General features: G+C 38.4%; 1 protein-coding gene and 1 long non-coding RNA gene across 18 annotated transcripts in view; one reads left to right on the top strand and one right to left on the bottom strand.

Moving 5' to 3' along the window:
* The window catches only part of LOC147347678 (uncharacterized), a 302519-nt gene that overhangs the window by 186078 nt on the left and 97323 nt on the right, over positions 1 to 19118 (top strand). For 4 of the 5 annotated variants that reach the window (XR_015152457.1, XR_015152464.1, XR_015152453.1 and 1 more), the window contains one exon: positions 8548 to 8612. Coding sequence is in view for 1 of the 5 variants with exons in the window: in XM_086370111.1 (XP_086226237.1) it covers positions 8548 to 8554 (7 nt within the window). In the remaining 4 variants the exon portion in view is untranslated. Of the gene's footprint in view, positions 1 to 8547; positions 11284 to 19118 lie in introns of those variants that run through there. The other variant, XM_086370111.1, reaches the window with a different exon arrangement.
* Positions 1 to 19118, bottom strand: part of LOC147347679 (uncharacterized) — a 115911-nt gene that overhangs the window by 38820 nt on the left and 57973 nt on the right. For 5 of the 13 annotated variants that reach the window (XR_015152468.1, XR_015152469.1, XR_015152467.1 and 2 more), the window contains one exon: positions 5816 to 5858. The exons of 6 other annotated variants lie outside the window; for them this stretch is intronic. This is a non-coding gene — a long non-coding RNA (uncharacterized LOC147347679). Of the gene's footprint in view, positions 1 to 5815; positions 5859 to 11348; positions 11700 to 19118 lie in introns of those variants that run through there. 2 more of the 13 variants (XR_015152465.1, XR_015152466.1) reach the window with 1 other exon arrangement.

Raw genomic sequence — 19118 nt, 5'->3', positions numbered from 1 at the left:
GGAGAAACACTCATTTACCACTTGCCCTCAAAGTGCTCCCATATCAAGCAGCTTCTATTTGCACACTTTTGCTTTTCAAGGCACTTGCCAGCATTTTGTTATCATTTGGTCCTCTAGAAATCACATAGCGTTGGCCAAGAACTTGAGGCTTGCCAAAGACATGTAAGTCTCAGTGGTAAAGCCTGGAAGCTTTTAGAATGAGGCAGGCAGAAGATGAGAAAGTTTAGAAGGAAAGTAAAAGGAAAGACTAGAGTCATTCTATTCTTGGTACAGTGCTCTTTGTACGGAGCCATTTTTCAGTTTTGGTCCAGGCTACGGCCTTAGATAATCCGATCAGGACACTGAGGTTTTACTTCAGTTACAATAAATTTCTCCCTGCCTTGATACATTTTTATATTTCCCCTAAATAAAATTTCACTAAGGATTTTGAGATAACAATATAACTTGCACATTTTCCAATCTTCTCAAGGCTTTCAAATTTTTTAAAATGTAATGAACATTGACTTACACCCTATCCCATATAAAATGGCATCTCATCCACTATTACTAAGGATTCTTTAGGGAACAGTATTTTCTGCTAATTCAGTTCAGTCACTCAGTTGTGTCTGACTCTTTGAGAACCCATGAATCACAGCACGGCAGGCCTCCCTGTCCATCACCAACTCCCGGAGTTCACCCAAACTCATGTCCATCAAGTCGGTGATGCCATCCAACCATCTCATCCTCTGTCGTCCCCTTCTCCTCCTGCCCCCAATCCCTCCCAGCATCAGGGTCTTTTCCAATGAGTCAACTCTTCACATGAGGTGGCCAAAGTATTGGAGTTTTACCTTCAACACAGTCCTTCCAATGCACACCCAGGACTGATCTCCTTTAGGATGGGCTGGTTGGATCTCCTTGCAGTCCAAGGGACTCTCAAGAGTCTTCTCCAACACCACAGTTCAAAAGCATCAATTCTTCGGTGCTCAGCTTAGGTAATTCTCCTAATTACCTAGCTTTATATCCTCTTCTGTTCTCAGTCTCTACTGAGATATATTCATATCCTGAATGTACTCTTTATTTCAACATTCTGTCCCATCACTGGAAAAAGTCATGCTGGCTTCAATTCCCAGAAAACCACTGACCTAAAGATAAGTGTACACAGCTCACATTACCATAGACTTAGGGCTGTAAATTGCTGTTATATTGAGAACCATCATGAAAGATATTTGTCTTTTACTGCACAAGTCCTATACTCTTGCCCTTAAAACAGGTACCCTCATCTTCTTAGATTTCCGAGTCTACCTTGTGTGAACCAGGACCCAGGAGAAAGGAGCAGTGACCCCACAAGAGACCGACCCATACTTGCCTATGAGTATCCAGGAATTGCCAGCAGAGGCATGGATTGGTGGTGGCCCGCTGCAGGGTTGGGGGCACTGAGTGTGGCAATGCATGCAGGGGACCTTTTGAAGGAGGTTGCCATTATCTTCATGACCTCCACCATAGTTTGGCCACAGGTCAAACAACAGGGAGGGAACACAGCCCTGCCCATCAACCGAAAACTGGATTAAAGATTTACTGAACATGGCCCCATCCATCAGAACAAGACCCAGTTTCCCCCTCAGTCAGTCTCTCCCATCAAGAAGCTTCCATAAGCCTCTTATCCTTATCCATCAGAGAGCAGGCAGAATGAAACTACAATCACAGAAAACTAATCAAATGGATCATATGGACCACAGCCTCATCTAACTCAATGAAACTATGAGCCATGCCACGTAGGGCCACCCAAGATGGATGGGTCATGGCGGAGAGTTCTGACAAAACATGGTCCACTGGAGAAGGGAATAGCAAACCACTTCAGTATTCTTGCCTTGAGAACCCCATGAACAGTATGAAAAGGCAAAAATATACAGCACTGAAAGATGAACTCCCCAGGTCGGTAGGGGCCCAGTATGCTACTGGAGATTAGTGGAGAAATAAATCCAGAAACAATGAAGAGATGGAGCCAAAGCGAAACAACACCCAGGTGTGGATGTGACTGGTGATGGAAGTAAAGTCTGATGCTGTAAAGAGCAATATTGCATAGGCATCTGTAATGTTAGGTACATGAATCAAGGCAAATTGGAAGTGGTCAACAGGAGATGGCAAGAGTGAATGAACGTTGACATTTTAGAAATCAGTGAACTAAAATGGACTGGAATGGGCATGATGGCATGATCATTCACCAAGAGCCAGACATCCTGGAATGTGAAGTCAAGTGGGCCTTAGGAAGCATCACCATGCACAAAGCTAGTGGACGTGATAGAATTCCAGTTGAACTATTTTAAATCCTAAAAGATGATTCTGTGAAAGTGCTGCACTCAATATGTCAGCAAATTTGGAAAACTCAGCAGTGGCCACAGGACTGAAAAAGGTCAGTTTTCATTCCAATCCCAAAGAAAGGCAATTGCAAAGAATGCTCAAACTGCTGCACAATTGCACTCATCTCACACACTAGTAAAGTAATGCTCAAAACTCTCCAAGCCATTCTTTAACAGTACGTGAACCATGAACTTCCAGGTGTTCAAGCTAGATTTAGAAAAGGTAGTTGAACCAGAGATTGCCAACATCTGTTGGATCATACAAAAAACAAGAGAGTTCCAGAAAAACATCTAATTCTGCTGTATTGACTATGCCAAAGCCTTTGACTGTGGATCACAGCAAAATGGAAAATTCTGAAAGAGATGGGAATACAGACCACCTGACCTGCTTCCTGAGAAATCCGTATGCAGGTCAAGAAGCAACAGTTAGAACCTGACATGGAACAACTGACTGGTTCCAAATCAGGAAAGGAGTACATCAAGGCTGTATATTGTCACCCTGCTTATATAACTTCTATGCACAGTACATCATATGAAATGCTGGATGAAGCACAAGGTGAAATTAAGATTGCCGGGAGAAGTATCAATAACCTCAGATATGCAGATGACACAACCCTTATGGCAGAAAACAAAGAAATAAAGAGCCTCTTGATGAAAGTGAAAGAGGAGAGTGAAAAAGCTGTCTTAAAACTCAATATTCAGAAACTAAGATCATGGCATCCAGTCCCATCACTTCATGGCAAATAGATGGGGAAACAATGGAAACAGTGAGAGACTATTTTGGGGGTCTCCAAAATCGCTGCAGATGGTGACTGCAGCCATGAAATTAAAGACACTTTCTCCTTGGAAGAAAAGCTCTGACCAACCTAGACAGCATATTTAAAAGCAGAGACATTACTTTGCCAACAAAGGTCCATCTAGTCAGGCTATAGTTTTTCTAGTAGTTATGTATGGATGTGAGAGTTGTACTGTAAAGGAAGCTGAGTGCTGAAGAATTGATGCTTTTGAACTGTGGTGTTGGAGAAGACCCTTTGGAGTCCCTTGGACTGCAAGGAGATCCAAACAGTCCATCCTAAAGGAAATCAGTCCTGAATATTCATTGGAAGGACTGTGCTGAAGCGGAAACTCCAATACTTTGGCCACCTGATGTGAAGAACTGACTCATTTGAAAAGCCCCTGATGCTGGGAAAGATTGAAGGCAGGAAGAGAAGGGGACAACAGAGGAAGAGATGGTTGGATGGCATCACCGACTCGATGGACATGAGTTTGAGCAAGCTCTGGGAGTTGGTGATGGACAGGGAGGCCTGGTGTGCTGCAGGCCATGGGGTCACAAATTTTGGACATGACTGAGTGACTGAACTGAACCATGGTATTTGGCTTCTCCACCCCCGCACCCAATGAGTGTCTGCTTCCTCCTCTCTGTTTTTATAATGGTGATTTCCCATGACCAAAATGTGCCTATTTACATTAACATAGACAGCCCTTGTGCTCTGTCCTTAAGGAATCCAAAAATATATTTCAAGTATCGTGATACTGTTTGTCAGATGACATAACCAACACCTGACCATTTAAGTAGATATCACATTAGTGTAAAATAAACTCTGTTCCTAGAATCAGTTAAGAGATTACATATGAATAAACCAATATTGGATGAAGAGAATTCCCCAATTTAATATATGTGGATTAACTTCTTTTTAAAATATTAGAGTATGACTGAAATACAGGTTCCACTAAACTTGCACTGAATAGAATCTGCTTATTCTTGGCAAACCTAGGGAATATTTTGCCATCATGTACTACTTTTCCCTTATATAGTTGGGCTTTGTACCCAAGAGTACAAACATGTATTAACTAATATCTATCTTTAGATGTTAAAGCTCTGGTAACAGAAACTACAGGCTCTCCAGGTGGCTCAGTGGTATAGAATCAGCCTGACAAGCAGGACACATAGGTTCGATCCCTGGGTCAGGAGGATCCCCTGGAGAAGGAAATGGCAACCCACTCTAGTATTCTTGCCTGGGAAGTCCCATGGACAGAGGAGGTTGGTGGGCTACAGTCCATGGGTTCGCAAAAGAGTTAGACATAATGACTAAACAACAACAGAAAGTATACAAAGCAACTGATAAATTTGTGGATATGCCAATGTCCACCAATGACAGTCAGCCTGTAAATGAATATCTGCAGCTCTAGATAGCTGGATAGACAGCAAAAATCCACACGATATTGCCTTCACATTCATAGCTAGGTCCATGGAGCATTTCCTGTAGGCTTTAGTACAGGGACTGACCTGAGAATTGCCAGGATACGTGGGCATTGGCTAGGGAGGAGCCATTGACTCTGCATAATGAATTCTCAGGCCAAGAAATATGTGGCAAAGACTATCCCCACACTGTACAGTGTAATCCTTCATGAGCTTTGGAAGACTTTTGTGAAACTTCTTTTCAAAATAAAGGCCTGATACCACATTTAACATTGAACAGGGCCAAGCTTTGCATGGATGTTGTTTTCCCTTCCCAAATGAAGGCCCTGCCCAGTTGTTGTTATTTCTTCTTCCACATTTATTTTTATTACATTGTATTGTTTCAAATCATTTCAAAATGTTTTTAATGCAATATATCTTATTAAAAATAGTTCTGAAATTCATAAGCAATCCCTATGGCATGTCCTTGGCATCGGCTGTAAAATTCCAAAGTACCTAATTTATTTGATTGATTGATTTTTCAATGTTTTAAAGGGTACCAAGCCCAACAGCATATAATTTTTCTCTTACCAAATGGAATATGAATGAATAAAAGATAATTGCATTTTTTGTATTCAGTCTGCTGTCTTTGCGATTTTTTTTTTCTTTCCTACATCTCTGAAGTGCATGAGAAAGCATGTTTTTCTTTTTGTAGCAGTAACAGTTCACCCTGTTTTTCCTCCAGAAGGTTCATATGCGGGTCCAGCTCTGAACTTTGCTGATATGTTACCTCAACCAGGGTGCTGCAAATCACCTATGATACAGTGAACGTAGCAGAGACTAGGGAGGGACTTGGGCTTAAAAGGAACTTTCCTCCTTGGTCTGGGAGAAGAGCCTTCCTCTAAATCCTTCTTGTAAATCCTTTTCTGGTTTGGAGATGCATCTCCATTCTCTTAAATTTGCAGAACTAAGTACAATGCAAGCAGTTTAAATTTCATTTTCCCAAGCAAGCATGTGGATACAGCCTGTAACTTAGATAACAGCTTGTATGGCATGGCCTTGAAGAAGCAACTCTTCTTATCTCCTCTTCTCTCACTTCCATCATTCTCCAATGTGGCTAACAGTATGCGGCTGGCCAAAAGAATTGCACTCCCTTATCTTGGTGACCACAGCAGTCACTCTTTGTAATCCCAGCAGAAAAGTGTCAGGTGGTTATGAAAGGGCTAGAAGGCTGAAGGACAGAAGAGAGTTGCTAAAAGCCCCCTTCACCAACCCGAATATCCCCCACCCAAGTGCTTACCATGCCCAAAGCTGGCCTTTCCACAGCCCTGGAAATCTATTACCTAAGAAGAAAGTTGGACAAAGTTAAATTTTAAGAGCACTTTCTAGAGATGATACTAAACTCTTCATCTATCTTTAAAACCTAGAAAGAACTTCAATTATTTGCAATTTTTTTATTGCATTAGTCTGTTTTGGAGAAGAAGGTGATGGTAAGAACAAAATAACTCTGTAAATCTATTTCAGGTTTCAAGTCTGACTCTAAACACCCACGTACATGTGGCTTGTCACCTATGCAAAATTAAACCAAAATGGGAAATTTTCATTCCAAAAATAATAAATCAGTTTGTTTTCATGTCCCTAGTCCTAATAGCAAAGCACACTAGGGTGAATGAAGGGAAATGATCCTGTTGTTTTTGCCGTAGTCCTTTGTAATGTTCCAGAAGGAAGATCAATCAGTTATGAAGTATAGACTGAGTGCCTACCACATGCACTGTTAGGCCAGCCGTCTCCAATGTAACCCTCAGGGCTCTCAAATTTTCTGCAGGATTAACCTTTAACGCCGAGCATCTCCCACAGGATCTTCATGCAGATCAACCAGTGACCTCTAGCTTTGTGACAGACCTCCTTTATGTGGTCTTCTCAAAGTTTATTGCATTACAACTATGGGAAAATACAGCTGCAAGAATGGGTTTGGCTGTGTTAGATTTGACCCAATGCTGGAAGCCAGAAACACTTTGTCAGTGGTCATGTCAAAACAGAAGTAGAATATATCTGAGTAAGCATGTGACTCGTGTGTTTATGTACTGAACTGGGCATAAGGTGAGGACAGCTTCCTAGAGTAAAGAACTACTCAGAGTGTGCTCCTTATCCCAAGATGCTTCTAAGTATCAGCACAACAAAGCATATTCCTCAGAGTGCCATTCTAAATTTCACCAGGAGTCATTTTTTACCGATCCCCTCCTCACAACACAAACACTTCATATACTAGGGTAAATGAATAGATTTGTTAGGGAGAATTTCTAGTGTTGAGTTCAAAGACTTGTTGAGGAAAGATACTTTATGGCTAGAGTTCATGGTTTCCACCTGCAATAACTGCACGGCTCATTCAATTTTGTCTTTGTATTTCAAAGAGTCAGGCACCCCCAGTTGGAAGAGCAGGATTCAAGGCAATGATGGTGCCCTGCATGTAGTAAGGCGGAAATCCTGTATATTGACCCATTACAAAAGGATGGTCCAATGTCATAAATGTCAAGGAATAAAAACCAAAGAAAGAAATCCAGAAAATTGACAAAGGCACAATGCAAATGGAGCATGGCTCCAATAATTACTACTTTCACTCATAAATGTTTCTCTGATGAGTCAGCTTAAACGTCAGCATTCTCTCCAGCACTCCCAAGTGTGAGAGATCCAACTTGAGAAGATATCTTTATCTGTGACTTCCTTTCTCAACCTAGGAAGTAGTGGCAATGGCTGCGAGGGAGAAAATGAATTGAAAAGGGTCCAAAGAAACTGACTCAGAGGGAGGTCAACACCTTATGTCATTTGGGGGAGGTCTCTGTGGTATAATGTCTGGTGTTAATTTTGGAAAACCTTTGGCTATTATTAATTCAGATATTAATATTTCCTTTATTATATTCTCTCTTCTACTTCCTCTGTTATCCCAATTACATATATGCTATACAGTCTGTAATCATCTCATAGTCTTAGATATTCTAGTCCCCCCCCCCTTTTTTTTTTCATCTTTTTACTTTTGCATTTCAGTTTAGGAAGTTTCTACTGATACATCTTCAAGCTTATTGATTCTTTCATTGGCCATATCTAGTCTCTTGATGAGCCCAGAATTATACATATTTTAAGCTGTATTTGGGCTTAATCCTCCTGCAATGTGGGAGACCCCGGTTCCATTCCTGGGTCAGGAAGATTCTCTGGAGAAGGGATAGGCTACCCACTCCAGTATTCTTGGGCTTCCCTGGTGGCTTAGTTGGTAAAAAAAATCCACCTGCAGTGTGGGAGATCTGGGTGCGACCTCTGGGTTGGGAAGATTTCCCTTGGAGAAGGGAAAGGCTACCCACTCCAGTATTCTGTCTTAGAGAATTCCATCAACTATATAGTCCATGGGATCACAAAGAGTCGGATACAACTGAACGGCTTTCACTTCACTTCACTTCACTTCACTTAAGCTGTATTTGGAACAGTATTTAAACTTGTAAATTTAATACATAAGAATTGATATATTTTTAACAGTCTTACAACAATATGACTCATTATTAATTAAAGTTTATCTTTTTCATAAATTTTATAATTTTTATATTTGTGTGGTTCTTATGGGGTATTGTGTTGAACTTATTAGACACCTAAGTTGAAAAAGTTTGAGTGTTAAGTTATCCCATTAAAGTTTTTAAATCTTCCAGTTTGGATTTCAAATGTTATTTTATTTTAAACTACTTTGTAAGTTTTTAATAAAACCAACTAGCTCTTTTTAAAGTTAATCCATGATTCACCTTAACATTTTTTATGACTATCTGTTCCTCTTTCATAGATACTTTTCCCCCTATTATATGGAAACATGAACAGATGAGAGAACATGTTACCTAATAATTATACATAATGATTCATTTTAAGAATTACAGTATTTTTTTTGCAAATTTCCAGAATAATACTTCCTTTCTCTAATAATGAATTTTCTTTTTTAAATTATTCATATATTCATTATTGAACAAATATATGATGAGGTTTTAAATTATGTTTCAGGCTCTGAAATATGTGCTCTAGTCATGAAGCAGAGAATATGATAATGAAGACAGAGAACTAAATGAGTAAGTGCAATATGATAAATACTCTGATTGAGGTACACCACAAGTTTTCTGTTAAAATCTTGATTCTAAACGTCCACATCCTTGTGTGTGAAAATGGGAATAAGAACAGCACCTGTTTCTTAGGATTATTGTTAAAAGCAAATGAGGTCAAACATTTGAGATGTCTACCAGGTTGCCTGGCAGTTTTGAAACATTGTTACCTATTGTTTTTGTCGTGAACAGCTCATCATAAGCTTCTTATCTAAAATTCTACCATCAGTCATTTTCTGCCACAATGCCTGTATTATTTCTTCAAAGCACTTATTATATGACACTCTCTATTTATTTGTTTACTGATTTATTGATATTTTTTCTCATAAGGATGAAAGTTCAAGCAGGTAGAGACTCCTTTTTATCAAAAATGCTTACTTATGCCCAGGATCTGGAAAAGCAGTGTTTTAAAATGATGAATAAATAATAAAAATGTTTATTTCCATAATAACATTATTTTCTCAATTCATGTTAGTTAAGAAAAATATGGAAACTATAAAACTGTATGTTTAATATCTCATCTTTGAGTATTTGAGATAAAATGCTTTGAGCATTTTGGTAAATTTTCTTTCTGGGTTTTCCTATGCATACACCAATTAGGTCATATTATACTTAACAAAGCTGTATCTTGTTTCCTTCTCACTTTACAACTTATGCCTTTTCCTTATATTTCAAAACATTTTTCATGGATTCAAAATGTTAGCATATGCTCACCTACTGAAATCCTAATTATTGTGTGTGAAGTATTATACAATTTTCCAGCAACCTACAAGTATAAAAAATAGTATCATTATACTAATTTATTCAAAAATAATAATTAAATCTCTACTATATGCTGGGAATATGTAGAACAAGAAAACCTTGTCTTTGCCCACATGGAGCTAATATTCTATGGAGAAGACAGTCTATAACTAGTCTCTCAATTTCTTCTACCATAATAAGGGTAAATTTTATGAGGGAGGTACATAAGGTTTTAAGAGTCTATAAAGTCTGTGTGTGGGGGGAGGGATTACAAATTGTGATACCAGAAAAGAAAATGTGAGGGAATAACATTTGAAGTGAGAGCTGGGACTTCCCTGGCAGTCCAGTGGTTAAAACTTCACCTTCCAATGCAGAGGGTGAGAGTTTGATCCCTGGTGAGGAGCTGGGACCCCACATGTCTAGCAGTAAAAAGTTAAAACATGAAACAGAAGCAGTATTATAACAAGTTTGGTAAAGTCTTTGAAAATTAGGGCTGAAGTGCTAAATCAGTCAGTTGTATCTGACTCTTTGTGACCCCCATGGTCTATAACCCACCAGGCTCCTCTGTCCATGGAATTCTCCAGGCAAGAATACTGGAGTGGGCTGTCATTCCCTTCTCAGGGAATCTTCCCGACCCAGGGATAGAACCCGCATATCTTGCATCTCCTGCATTGTCAGGGAGATTCTTTACCACTGCGTCACCTGGGAAGCCCTCTTTAAAAATGGTCCACATTAAAAAAAGACAAACAAGTGAGAACCGATTGTTGATTAGAAATTGGTCCAGTGAAGAGAGGAAGAGGACTAGAGAGTGAAAGGAAGAGAATATCTGAACCTGAAGGAAAAACAGGAGTGAAGGCCTTGATGTGGAAATGAGTCCTGGATGAGGAAAAACAGAATATGAAGAGCAAAGGAGAGTGAGGGTGTTACCTGTCTTACCTGAGTCAAATGATATATTCCCCGTACCTACATAATGCTCAGAATAACACCACAGAGAGGGACCAAGAAACAAGTAATAAAGTATAGACCGTAGATCCACCAAACATGGAACTCACGTTCTGAGTTGTTTTTCTAGTAGTGATGATGTGAATGGACTCATCACTCAGTCCTTGGGTGACCAGATCATGTATATACAAGCCTGTCCCCATGATCAATAGAGCGGCTCATGGTTATAGAAACAACCCCTTGTGTATTAATCCATGGGCTTAGCCTTAGGGAATCCCAAGCTCTCATCAACTAAACAAACTTATCTCAATGAGATAAATGATAGATAAATAGATGATAGATAGATAGATAGATAGAATTGCTCTTTCTTGAGAGCAATTCTTACTCAAAATGGCATCATCTCTTTGGCTTATTTCTTGTTTGTAAATTTCAAGGAAAAGTGATGAATAGCCTCAAAGTTTTCCTGAAAGCTCTGAGAAAGATAGAGTTTGAATTTTATTCTCCATAAAACTCCAGTTGTGCTAGTAAATAAAAATTGGATTTTATGATGCAACTCTAATGAATGTTATCACTTGGAAGTTAAGATCAATAAGAAAAGTACTGGGAAGGAGTCATGTAACATTTGTATTTGATACTTGCTGCTGCTGCTGCTAAGTCACTTCAGTCGTGTCTGACTCTGTGCGACCCCATAGACGGCAGCCCACCAGGGATTCTCCCGTCCCTGGGATTCTCCAGGCAAGAACACTGGAGTGGGTTGCCATTTCCTTTTCCAATATTTGATACTTAAGCATTGACAAATTCCTCCTTAAAAAAATTGACCTAGGAAGACACATTAATTAAATTCATCTTTCCATCTATTCTTTGTGGGAATTAGGCACAGCAAAGTCACATGGAAGAATAGCAGTTTCCAATATTTTATGAATCACATGCTTTATTAATACAAATCTGTATGTATGGTTCAATACAAAGGAGTATATTGGTTCAATTATACGAGTTAACAAGAAGGACTTTCTAAAGAAACCATTAATATATCCATCAAGCATTTATTAGAAATCTTTACATAGGTGCTGAAAGAAATACAAAGATAAATGTCACAGTCTTTGCTTTCAAAGAATGTATAACATCTGCTATAAAATTGGTGGTTGTAGAAAAAATGATGGCTTTTTGTTTAAGAGAATCCAAATGGAACGTAATGCAAAATAAAATTAATCCACTTTGAATGTTTATGTGTGATACTTCAACCAGTTCTACTCAATGTTATCATCTCATATGATTTAAATATGGTTCAAACCTATACGCCCAAGAACATATGTTTTTTTGTGTCTCCACGATAACCTTTCTGTCTGACGTGAAATCTAGCCCCGAACAGAGTTCCTGAAAAAAGAAACAATAGGGGCAGTTATAACTTACTTTTATAAAAAGCACTCAGTTGAAAGATGACATTTAAGCTACGTTTCACTCCAAGATTCCTGATGTCACTACAGTTAACAATGCTTAATTTATCCAATTAGTTAGTTCTCCAAGCCGATCTAAATCATCATTTTTGCCGCAAGACAAGAAGTAGAATTTTAAAGGTGCTGTGATGAATGCCTGCAAAAGAGTATACCCAGGCTCTGGAAACTTTAAAATTTTTTAATATTCTGATGGAGACACATGAAAGGAAATTTTATAACTGACTTTCTTACTCAATTTTTATACCTATACTTACAAAGATAGTATGTAATACCTCCACTAGGAGATGTTAGTATCCTTCTTACAGAACTGATGAAATCAAGACCCAGATATATATGTATTTTTGGTGCTGGGTGTGCATATATACATTTCTAATGATGCATGTCTCTGTACTATGCATCTGTATCCTTGGGATATAAATCTTTTACCATGTTATGAAATTTCATGTAAGTCCCTAGCATATATTTTTGATCAAACCAGTTTATATCATGACAGATGGTCTATCCATTGCAATACACTTAATAATCTGAGGCTTGCATTGGTGCCATAATGATAACATTTCATCACTGTGTTCTCCCCATGGACTTGGAACAGATTGAAACTGAAAATTAAGTAGCACCTCATGCCCCAGAAGTCCATATATTAGGTAGCCAGGACTCCAGAGATGTGGTTAGGGCAGCAGATCCTCCTTAATGGCCTCAGAGAAGTTGTCTGTACACTTATTTTGATGTACTGAACTTAAACAGCAGGGAGGCAGCTTAAGAATATCTGCCTTATGGCAAATTGTATAAAAGCCTTTCTACCAGAAGATTTGAAGACAGCAAGAGCAGCAGCAAGCAAGATGGTTATACTTCTGAACTTCATTTTAATTATTATTATTACTATAGTAAAATAAAGTTTACCAAATGAACATTTAATGGTATTGGGCAAGGGAAAGAAGCAAACATTTCTTCAGGAAAATCTGAGATAGCTGCAGCCCCTCACAAGATTCTCTCCTGTGAATTGAAGGGCTTTCATAATGTGTGACCTTGTACTATTTAGGAAAAAAAAAAAGAGAGAGAGAGAGAATATTCCTCTAAGAGCCAACACCTAAAATATAAAACACAACTGATGTTCCATAGAGTCTGGATAGGGTGTGGTGAACCTCTGAAGTTAGAAACAATTCTGACGTCTACGCCCTGGAAAGGAATCGGGTGATGGATGAGATGGAAGTTTTCCAAAAAAAAAACAAAAATTAACTTCAGCCTTCCCTTCAATGAAAACATTATGCATTCATCCTGGGAATTTTTCTTTGGGTTGCAATTTTTTTCTCTCCTTATTTGCTATGTGCTAGATGTCTCTGAGGTGAGTCATGATGACGTATTAGCAAAAGAACACAATAGCCCTTTGATTGGCACCTGCTATGCATTTGCCTGGCATCATGCATGCAGCGTCTCATTATTGTCACAATGCCCCTATGAGCTTGACATTACACTGATTGGGGAGAGGAACCTGAGACTCAGAAGATATAAGGAATTTGTGAAGCTGGGACATGATCTCTACTTAGCTGACTCTAAGAGCTCATATGTAGTCACGGCACTGTACACATTCAGAGGCAATCTGTCACCTTCAGACTGACATTTAGTTGTCCTTTGAAAAATAAGAAAAATACCAGAAAACTTTAGTCTGGTATCTGCTCCCCAAGTTAACTTAAAAAGCAACAGATCATACACAGTCCTTCCTTAGGGCACAATAAAGGGGAAATACACAGTGGGACTCATGGGATAAGACATTATTGATCATTTCAAGAGTTGCACACAAAAAAGAACAATAACTAAAACTTGTGAGCCTTTTCCAAGTGACGCACACTCTCCTAGACATGTTACATGTGTTGTACTCTTTCTAAGTGTTCAGGAGGTAGGTGTTGCTATGATCTCTCTTTTTCTGCTGAGGAGATCTTAACTGTATAGCCAAATAAGAAAGTTTCTAAAGGTGGAATCTAAACTCATGCCCAACAGACTCTCCCAGAGTCTGGGATTTCTACACTCGATTGCCTTGAATAGCGATTTGCCTCAACTTTTGTTTTAATTTTTATTTTATATTGGAGCAATAGTTGATTAACAATGTTGTGTTAGTTTCAGGTGTGCAGCAAAGTGATTCAGTTATATCTTAATATTTATATATTATTATAAATATATATATAAATATATATTTATATAAATATATATATTTATACACACATACACACATGTATCTGTTCTTTCTCAGATTCTTTTCCCATGTAGATTATTGCAGAATACTGAGGAGTTTGCCCTATGCTCTACACTCGGTCCTTGTTGGTTATCACTTTTAAATATATAGTGTGTACATTCCACTTTCTATCCAAAGGGATTGGGTCTAGCTCTCCTTAAAAGTAAAGAATACTACCAAAATGTAGCTGCTTTGAACCTGATGGAGGGGAAAGCAAATAGCTCCTAAAGGAGCCCACTCTTTCATGTCCTTAAACCATTAGAGCAGAGTGAACCATTACTGGCAGTGTGTCGGGGGGGAAATTGTTCAGGAAGATATTTACCACTTCCTGTCCATGATGTGCCCTGAGGGGTTCAATATATATTCCTCTGCCTCTGAAATCTGACATAACAGCTTTCCTCACTTACTCTACCAGATTGCCTAATTCCTACTTTTGGAGATAGATAAGGCAGCATTGTTTTCATGTTTAATAGCTTTGATATAGCAATACATTTATATTATTCAAAAATAAAAAAACAATTACAAAATATAGAAATATGTACAGTGAAATGTTTTTCTCCTGCCTTTGATCCTCCCCATCTCTCTCCCCTTCATATTCCGTGACCTCACAAAAGCACTGTCTACTATGTATCCTTCCAGAGTTTTTTAAATACATATGAAGCAAATATGAATATATATTATTTCTCTGTGTTTTTGGACAAAAGTTAGCATTCTGTGTACATTGTTCTGCACACTTCTTTTTTTCTGATTATTTATTCAGAGAAATTTTCTATAACAGTATGTGATTTTTTTCTCTCTCTCTCTCCTTTTGTTAGTATCACTCCCAGTATCCCATTGGTTGGGTGACTATAATTTACCTAAATCCCAGTAACGGAGAAGGCAATGGCAACCCACTCCAGTACTCTTGCCTGGAATGTCCCATGGACAGAGGAGCCTGGTAGGCTGCAGTCCATGAGCCTTAGCGACCCATGAGGTCGCTAAGAGTCGGATACGACTGAGCAACATCACTTTCACTTTTCACTTTCACTTTTCACTTTCATGCATTGGAGAAGGAAATGGCAACCCACTCCAGTGTTCTTGCCTGGAGAATCCCAGGGACAGGGGAGCCTGGTGGGCTGCCGTCTATGGAGTGGCACAGAATCGGACACGACTGAAGCGACTTAGCAGCAGCAGCAGCAGCAAACCCCAGTAAACTCTGGATAGACATTTGGATTACTTCCAGTATTCTTGCCTGGAGAATCCCAGGGAGAGGGGGGCCTCGTGGGCTGCTGTCTATGGAGTTGCACAGAGTCAGACACGACTGAAGTGACTTAGCAGCAGCAGCAGTATTACAAATACTGATATACTGAATAACCTAGTATATATTTCATTGAGCATACCTGCAGGTACATCTACAGGATTAATTCCTGAATTGAAGATGCATCAAAAGTTATACAAATTCATAATTTTGGATGGGTAGAACCAACTTTCTATCTCTAACAACTGTACTGTTTCAGGGGTTCCCAAACTTTTCCTCATCATAACACTCAAAGCAAATAAAGTGGTTTATACTTGGGATAAACTGGAAAAGATTTGAAGCCTTAGATTGATTGTGGCCAAAGGCAGCAAGCCTACTAGTTCTAACTGACGAGGATCCATTGGGCATCAGAGACCTGCGGGAAGTACGCCCAGCACCAGGTCCGGGAAGTCCTGAGGCTCTGTGTTTCAGTAAGCAGTGCAGGACGCCAACTTCCCCTCAGTGTCACCAATGAAGAGTTGGAATTTGAGTTAACCTGATAGGTTCAAACAATGGTGTATCTACGCAGTTTTATTTTAAGTGAGATTGATTACTTTTTGTATGTTCCAGTGTTTTTATAAGCTTCTTGTCTATGAACTGCCCAATCTATTTTATTTTCTATTCAGCTGTTTGTCTTTCATTATTGACTTTAAGAAGCTATTTTTATTGAGGAAAAAAACTCATGCTGCCCATGATATGAATTGCAGTTCCTTCCCCCGCCATTTTGTATTTGTCTCTTGACTTTATTCATGGTTTTTTGCCTTATCGCTTTTGCGTGCAGAAGTCTCTTCTCTGTTTTCTCATGTTGTCTTTTGCGATTTGGATTCTGAGTTGTTGATTAAAGGAGACTTTCCCTGCTTCACATTTACAAATGAATTTTCCTACTTCTTCCTACTGTTTTTATGACTTTCATTCTTGAATGTTAAAAAAAAAAAAAAAACAAAACCCTCCATTTGGAATTGTTCCTGATGTTTGGTATGAAATATGGATTCAGTTTTTCTTTTTTCCCCAGATGGGTTATTCTACAACACCATTTATTGAAAAATCCATCTTTGCCTTCACATTTGTTTTAATTTTTCTTTGTGTGGATTTCTACATTGTTTTAAAGTTTATTTCCAAAGATATTGTTTTGCTGATTTTGGCTGTTTTAAATGTTTTTCCCATTAGGCGTTTTAACTGCTTGCTTTTGGTACATAATAAATTTATTGCTTTCTGTTTATTATTATCTATGTCCCATTACTTCCCTGAATTCTCTCACTCTTTGTAGTGTTCTGGTTGATTCCCTTGGATTTTCAAATGTTCCCTCATGTTATTGCCACATAATTACAGTTGATAAAGTTTTTGCTTCTTATTTTCCTTCGGCTCGTCTGTTTTGACTAGTAATGCTAATACTTTGAGTTTCCCAGGTGGCGCTAGTGGTAAAGAAGCTACTTGCCAGTGCAGGAGACATAAGAGACACAGGTTCGATCTCCTGGGTTGGGAAGATCCCCTGGAGAAAGGCATGGCAACCCACTCCAGTATACTTGCCTGAAGAATCCCCATGGACAGAGGAGCCTGGTGGGCTAGAGTCTGTGGGGTCGCAGAGTAGACATGACTGAAGCAACTTAGCACGCACGCAAGCTAATACTTTATGGTATTCTTCTCTTGATCTTGATTTTATTTTATTATTAGAGTATAATTGCTTTGGGCTTCCCTGGTGGCTCAGACAGTAAAGAATCTTCCTGCAAGGTGGGAGACCTGGGTTCGATCCTTGGGTTGGGAGGATCCCTTGGAAGAGGGCATGGCAACCCACTCCAGTATTCTTGCCTGAAGAATCCCCATGGTCAGAGGAGCCTGGAGGGCTACAGTCCATGGGGTCACAAAGAGTCAGACATGACTGAGCAAATAAGCACATAGCACATAATTGCTTTACAATGTTAATTTCTGCTGTATAATGAAGTGAATTAGCCATATGTATAAATATATCCCCTCTCTCTTGTATTCTCCCTCCCGTCTCACCCCCATCTCACCCCTCTAGGTCACCACAGAGCTGAGCTCCCTGTGTAGCACAGCATTTTCCCACTAGTTATCTATTGTATACGTGGGCAGTGTATATACATCAATGCCAATCTCCCAAGTTGTCCCACCCTTCCCTTCCCTCACTGTATCCACATGTCCGTTCTCTACATCTGAGTCTCTCTTGCTGCCCTGGAAATAGGTTCCTCCATATCATCTTTCTAGATTCCACATGTATGCGTTAATATACAATATTTGTTTTTCTTTCTCTGACTTCACTGTATGACAGACCCTAGGTTTTGATGACTATGCTTCTAGTCAATCTCCAGTGAGCACAATGCTGACTTCTGGACTGAGATCAATCTATGTTTACTGTATGTAAAAGGTGTCCATCTATCCTCATTTAACTGAATGTGTTAGTGAGGAATGGCTATTGTATTTTGCCAAATGACCTTTCATCATATATGAAATTTTGATCATAATTTTTCTCTAATATTATAAACTACATATAAACATTTTTCCTAATAATGAACCATCATTGTACTTCTGGAGTAAATTCCTCTGTCAAGATAATTATTCTTTTTGTATTCTTTTGGGTACATGTTCTTTGAAATGGTGCCCTCATATTTTTTTTTTTTTTGGTAATAGATTAATCTATTCATTTTATTTGTGTATAAAACATCTTTGTCAAGTTTTATTATCAATTTTGCACCATTTTCCCAGAAACAATCTTAAGAAATTCTTTCGTCTGTTTTTCTCTAGAAACGTTGAAATATCCCTGGTTTTATTTGCTTTTAAATTCCCTTATGAAAGTGACTAACCCTGCAGCTTTGCTGAAAATAACCTTTTGATCATTTTATCCTCTATCATTTTTACTGAAGTAGTTCTAAATATTTAGATTCTTATTTCTTGATGTCATTTAGTGTAAATCATATTTTCCTTAAAAAAGTCTTACTTCATCCAACTTTTTCAATTTCATTGTCTTAAGATTCTTTAATCTCCCCAGTTCCTGTGTGGTTAATTCTTCCTTTACTGTTGAGTTTTGTTTCTTTGTTTTTAATCGCAGTTTTCTCTTTCCTGATTAACTAATGATTTTTCTCTTTTTTCTTTTAAGACAACCAGATTTTGTCTTCACAGATTACAGCTACCATTTTTCTAATTCATTGGAATTAAAAAACATAATAGTGACTCTGTCATCAACTCCATCATTTTAACACAATAGCAACCCTAGGCAACATGTAGATGAATAAGCCTGTTGGTGGTCCTATAAAACTTTTTTATGGATACTGAATTTTGAATTTCATACAATTTTCACATCATGAACTATTATCATTCATTTTTTTTCCCCCAAACATCACATAAGCTGTAAGCAGCATTCTTATTTTGCAGGCCATACAAAAATAGGTGTTGGACCAGATTTGGCCCATAAACTGTGATTAGCTGGTACCTACTCTACCCAATATACTTTTAATTATAATGGTATTTATTAGTTTCCTAATATGAACAATAGTAACAATTTTGCTATACCCTCCTTCCTTTATCTTAGTTTCTTTATCAATATTTTCTTCCTCATTATTTTACTTTGTATATTAAACAATCTTGAAGATAAATTTACCTGATCATAAGATATGGGTCTCTTCCTTTCTTTTTTATTGAATACCTTTTACATGTTGCTGTACTGACTTCTGACCTTGTTTGTGACTATGGAGAAACATACAGACAGCTTCGTTGTTTTATCTTATTCTTATACTTAGCGTAATCTTTTTTCTCGATCACTCAAATGATCTTCTTGCTTAAATCTTGGAATTTTGATAACATTATTAGCATAGCTATGGTGTTGC

Source organism: Bos grunniens, chromosome 23 (assembly GCF_055505025.1).
Source record: "Bos grunniens cultivar Pamir isolate PY7600 chromosome 23, Bosgru_T2T1.0, whole genome shotgun sequence".
Lineage (NCBI taxonomy): Eukaryota > Metazoa > Chordata > Mammalia > Artiodactyla > Bovidae > Bos > Bos grunniens.
This window is presented reverse-complemented; position numbering and strand designations above follow the sequence as displayed.